The sequence below is a fragment of the Lactuca sativa genome, chromosome 8, assembly GCF_002870075.4.
Source record: "Lactuca sativa cultivar Salinas chromosome 8, Lsat_Salinas_v11, whole genome shotgun sequence".
Lineage (NCBI taxonomy): Eukaryota > Viridiplantae > Streptophyta > Magnoliopsida > Asterales > Asteraceae > Lactuca > Lactuca sativa.
Window position 1 is genome coordinate 190,203,010 of NC_056630.2, and position 5,525 is coordinate 190,208,534.

Sequence of the window (5,525 nt, forward strand, 5' to 3'; positions counted from 1 at the left end):
ACCGAACTCCACCACAATTAATTAGGATTAGATGTCATAAAGTTTAGGAGTTTTAAATGCAATAACATCAATATAATCAACTAACAATCCCAAATGAATTTCAATTTTTGGATTTGAACTATAATCCAAACCCTATATCACCATTTATGGAAGAAAGGGTGGAGTTTTATCTTCCAAACTTGATGTTGACTCTTAGCTTCCAAATCCTACCTTGATTCTCTCGAAAATCGACTTTAACTCTTCAATCAAGATTCAAATCACCATTCACGAGCTTTTCCTCCTTCTAATGCCACTATCTTTTATTAGGTAGAACACATCCTTATATACTTTACTACTATGATTCTATGTAGTTTAACTCTTTGGTACAAGTTCTCCCAACCGCTATCTAGTCATAAAAATTATTTCATGTCGCCGCTATTGCTTGGAGTCGCTGCTAAAGGTGTTGCCGCTATTGCTGACACGATGGCGATCCGCGTGAAACAATCCCTGGCCGTTCGATCTGTATTCAATCTGACGGTCGTGAATTCCAAAAAAAATGCGCTTCCTTTTCCCTCCAGGTGTGTCGCCGCTAAATCCCTCATGTCGCCACTATTTCCTGTCGTCGCTATTGAGTTGCGTCAGATAACCCCCAGTCGACCCTTCTTTCCTTCTATCGTTGTATCTCTCAAAACTCCGACTACCTTCACCATCTGCACCCCATTACGATTCCGACCACCGGAAGTCACTTTACCGACGACGGGCCTTATTTACCGGCGACTCACCCTCATTACCAGCGCCCATTGACTTTATTGAGGGCAATTCCGACCCCAACAACATTTCAGTGAAATTGAGCAATCTAAGGTCGAATTTCTTTCCCTAATTTTTATGCTTCTTGTGTTTTTATGTTATTTTTATCATTCAAACCTGATTGTATCATTGATTTCTATGTTTTCTAAGATTTTTTTGGTTAGTGATTTTGAGTGTCGACCAAGCCTCTTGTTTGGCTGTAAATTGATGATTTTTGAGTGATTATGTATGTTTTATCATATTTTATGCAGCCTATTGTATAATTGATTTGTGTTTATGCTCATTGTGGTGTATTGGCATGAAAATGGAATTAGACATGGTTTGTATGATTTTGTATTTAGGTGTATATTTTTCTATGATAAGATGAAGTGATAAAGTTCTTGATTGATAAGTTATAGTTTTTCTAGTAATTTTAATTTGTGCATGGAAATATCTTTAGATGAATTTCTATGATTTTGTATTTAGAAGTATATTTTGGTTAATTATATTTGCAGCATGAAGAAAATGATACACAAAGGTATTATGATTAATTTCTTACCATTTTTTTGAGTTATTACACTTTCAAGTTCTATAAATGATATTTTTTATAAAGGTTATATTTGTATAATGAATTTGTGCATGGAAAAAATTAAACAAAAAAGTAGGATGCAATAATGGAATATATATATATATATATATATATATATATATATATATATATATATATATATGATGCTATATTGTGTAAGTATTTGTATGCAATTTAGAAACTACAATGCTAAAGTGTATTATTTTTGTATATGTAATATGTGTAAATTCTATTCATATTGTAATTTTGTAGGCTATATACGGGGTTTAGTTGGGCTAAAACCCTGAAGGACCAATATATTTGAGGCCCAGCTTGCCCTGCTTCCTAAATCGGCTGACACATTTCCAATGTGATACCTTCAGGAGCATCATGTCCCTAACTTGGAACTCTATGTCCGACCGGCGTCTATTGATATAGCTCTTTTATCGGCTCTGTGTTGTTTGAAGTCTGTTGCAAACCTGATGAATCAGTTTCGTCGTCTTGAGTACCACTTCCGTACTGCCCATCACCAATGGGCCAACCTCAACCTAACATATCAGGGTCCTACAATTCCTCCCATAAAGCATATCGAAAGTAGGTTGATCAATACTGGCATGATAATTGTTTTTATATGAAAACTCTGCCAAAGGAAGATATGTATCCCAAATCCTGCCAAAATCCAATACACATGCCCGAACCATGTTCTCTAAAGTCTGAATAGTCCACTCACTCTGACCATCAGTCTATGGGTGAAAAATCTTGCTGAAATCCAGACGAGTATACAGCTCCTCATGAAATCTCTTCCAGAACGTAGAAGTAAACCTAACATCCCTATCTGAAACATCTAAAACCAACACCCCATGTCGTGCCACAACCCCCGAATGTAGATGTATGCCAGCTTCTCCACAGAGATACTCTCTTAAATCGAGATAAAATGCACGCTCTTAGTCAATCTACGATAACCTAAATTGAATCCACTATGCACGTTGTCCGTGATAACTTCGTAATGAAGTCCATCGTGATGTCTTCCCATTTCCAAACGGGAATACCTAACGCTTATATTTTTCCTGAAAATTAAGGCACCCCTAAAATTTTCACCCTGGCTTATCAGGTGTTCATGAGACTAATATACTACAAACATCACGACATCCACATTTGATTACCTTCTTGTTCCTCCATCTTGTACCATCATTGAAGTTTGATCTTGTAAAGGAAGTTGTCATTTACCGTTGGAGAAAAAGAAGTTGTACGACAAACTTTGGGGATGAAGGATTTTATTGGAGATTGAAATGCGGCTTAGCATCTAGGTAGGATTAATGAACCACATAACATCGACATTGTTAATGGTATTAATGAACAAGTTAGAGCAAATTTGAGGCATTAACAGACCAAAAATATGACTTTAGGTAAATCTGACAAAAACTTGCAAACTAAAGGGTTTAATGGCATTTGCCCAATTTAAAACTTAAAACTGAAAAAACTAAAAGATTTAGAGGACTAAAATTGAATACTAGCTAATACTCCATGGGTCCAACTTGTAATTCCCCAAAATAAGGTTGCTAATGCTTGAGCGTTGGCTGGTCTAACCAAGCACAACTTCTAGAATGTCAACAGTCTTCACCTTCTGGAAAAAAATGGTCTTCGTCAATGGCGTACAAGCCATATTGCTCCGTTATCTCTTCATCCCTCCAACAACAAATGAATCTGACCCTCTTGTCATCAAGAATCAACTAGAAATTTGAAGATTTTGCATGTCAGTTTGTTGTGTCGGGTGTTTTGTAGGCTTAGGTTGCCTCCGGTGGGGTTGGAAGCGATGCACACATACAGGTGCCGACGACAGTGCTTCCTGGCCACCAGCCACCGCCGATGAGTTCGAGCCTGTTCCCCATCTCTGCCGCCTCACCCTCGCCGTCTACGAGGAAGACCTTCATCACCCTCAATTCCCTCCCCTTGGTGGATACCGATTAAACCCAGATTTCGTAGTGAAACGTGTTACCTACGAACAAACCCTCGGCCACGCGCCACCATATCTCATCTACCTAGACCACAATCGCCGGGAAATCGTAATGGCCATCAGAGGGCTGAATTTGAAAAAGGAAAGTGATTACGAAATGTTATGGGACAATCGATTAGGGAAGCACATGTTCGATGGTGGGTATGTACACCATGGGTTGTTGAAATCAGCTGTTTGGTTGCTGAATCAAGAGTCGGAGGAGTTACAGCGGTTGTGGGTGGAGAATGGGTCTTGTTACAAGATGGTGTTCGTGGGTCACTCTTTGGGAGCTGGTGTAGCGACATTGTTGACAGTGTTGGTGGTGAATCATAGGGATATGCTTGGTGGGATAGCTAGAGAATTAGTAAAGTGTTACGCGATTGCACCTACGAGGTGTTTATCGCTTAATCTTGCTCTTAAGTATGCTGATGTGATTTACTCCATCGTGTTGCAGGTATGTTTTTCATTTTGTTCATATTACAAGTTTTCCAATTCAGAAATGGAATCTAACATTCACCAATTTGGGATTGGAATTCAATTCCATTCCATTCCTGATCTACAGTTGCAAATGCAATCAATTTAACGGTTTTTTTTATCGATTATCATATACAGGATGATTTCTTACCACGGACGTCCACCCCACTTGAAGATATATTCGAATCAATTTTTTGGTTAGTTGTCTAATTTCCCATTAAAAATTCAATTTTTTTTATATTATCCATTAGTCCATTACTTGCTCCATCTTGTGGGGAAAAAGTAAAAGATTATGATTTCTCTCTTAAACCAGGCCTTCATGCTTTCGACAGTTTGCCTTGTTTGCTATTGATGGTTTGCATGAAGGACACATTTGTAAGTGAAGAAAAGAAGCTTTCTGATCCTAGAAGACTTTATGCACCAGGTAGAATGTACCACATTGTTGAGAGAAAGTTTTGCAGGTAAATTGCTAAATATATGCTTCTATTATAGAACTCAACTTTCATTTCTTTTTATTACAAAGTTTTTTACTTTCACATATTGAATAACGAAAAAACTATCCAACTATAGAATTGCACCTTTTTTTCTGTTATGAAGTTTTAACTTTTTAAAATCAACCCAACTGTAAACAGATGCGGAAGATACCCTCCTGAAGTCCGAACAGCAATTCCTGTTGATGGTAGATTCGAACATATTATTCTTTCATGCAATGCTACATCTGATCATGCAATCATCTGGATTGAAAGAGAAGCACAAAAGGCTTTAGAGGTAACTATGCTTCTTGTTTTGGCTTAAGATCATGAAATAATAACAAACTTCAAATTTATTAATTATAAAAAAATAAAAATCAATCTTCTACGTGCCTTTCAATGTCATTTTACATATTTCAGCTAGCTTATCAGCTGGTTTTACCAACCGTCGTTTTTTATCAGCTTGCAACTAGTTTTTCAGCTTGTCTGCTAAACATAACTTTAAAAAAGTGTTGGATTAGTTGTATCTGACCCGAATGTTGTTGGATTGTTGTAGTTATTAAAGGAAAAGAGTTGTGAACACGTTACAACACCACCAAAGGTGCAAAAATTCGATAGGTTACAATCCATTGAAAAAGAACACAAAGATGCGTTACAAAGAGCAGTTAGCCTTAAAATACCTCATGCGGTTAGGATCATGACTACAGATGATGAGGAGAAAGAGCCCTTAACGAAAACATCTCAAGAACTTCCTGATGATTTGTGTGAAGAGGACATAAAAAATAGAGTCAATTGGAATGATTTAGTTGAAAAACTGTTGAGGCCACCAATAAGTGGAAAGTAAATTATGTGTGTAAAATATAAGATTCATTTTGTATAGTGTGTATTCTTGTATATTTTTGTTGGGTGATTTTTGTACAAATGTGTTATTCTTTGATTTAAATACGCGTTATTTATTATTTTTCAAATTTTGGAATAGGATAAATAAAAATTGTATATAATTATATTAATTTTGTGTTTTGTTATGGGGAAGTTCTTTTACTTTTAATTGTATGTGGTGATTGGATGACCATATATCACTCGTTTTACTTTTGCAAGTAATTACCAAAAGCTTTTTAGTCCTGTGGTATGAGATAACACTTTTTCACTTTTTCTTTTTTAAGTCGTGGGTTCAATTCCTCTTTTGGATTTTTGTATATAGGTGGTATCAGAAGTAGTTTGGATAAATTATATCAATCGTCTCTGGTGCGTACGT

The 5,525-nt window shown here is 36.5% G+C and overlaps 1 protein-coding gene across 1 annotated transcript; it reads left to right on the top strand.

Annotated features, from left to right (window-relative positions):
* Positions 1-2,921: 2,921 nt before the first annotated feature.
* Positions 2,922-5,295, top strand: LOC111921937 (uncharacterized). Its single transcript, XM_023917511.2, has 5 exons — positions 2,922-3,780; positions 3,939-3,997; positions 4,133-4,261; positions 4,433-4,568; positions 4,827-5,295. The coding sequence occupies exons 1-5, from the start codon at positions 3,085-3,087 to the stop codon at positions 5,112-5,114; spliced, it is 1,308 nt and encodes a 435-aa protein (XP_023773279.1). The 5' UTR covers positions 2,922-3,084; the 3' UTR covers positions 5,115-5,295.
* The last annotated feature ends 230 nt before the right edge of the window (positions 5,296-5,525 follow it).

Excerpts from the sequence above, each read along its gene's own strand:
- LOC111921937 (XM_023917511.2), top strand. The coding sequence starts at position 3,085 with ATGTCAGTTTGTTGTGTCGGGTGTTTTGTAGGCTTAGGTTGCCTCCGG. Across the intron at positions 4,262-4,432 it reads GTTGAGAGAAAGTTTTGCAG|ATGCGGAAGATACCCTCCTG; the intron begins GTAAATTGCTAA and ends AACTGTAAACAG. Across the intron at positions 4,569-4,826 it reads AAGCACAAAAGGCTTTAGAG|TTATTAAAGGAAAAGAGTTG; the intron begins GTAACTATGCTT and ends GGATTGTTGTAG.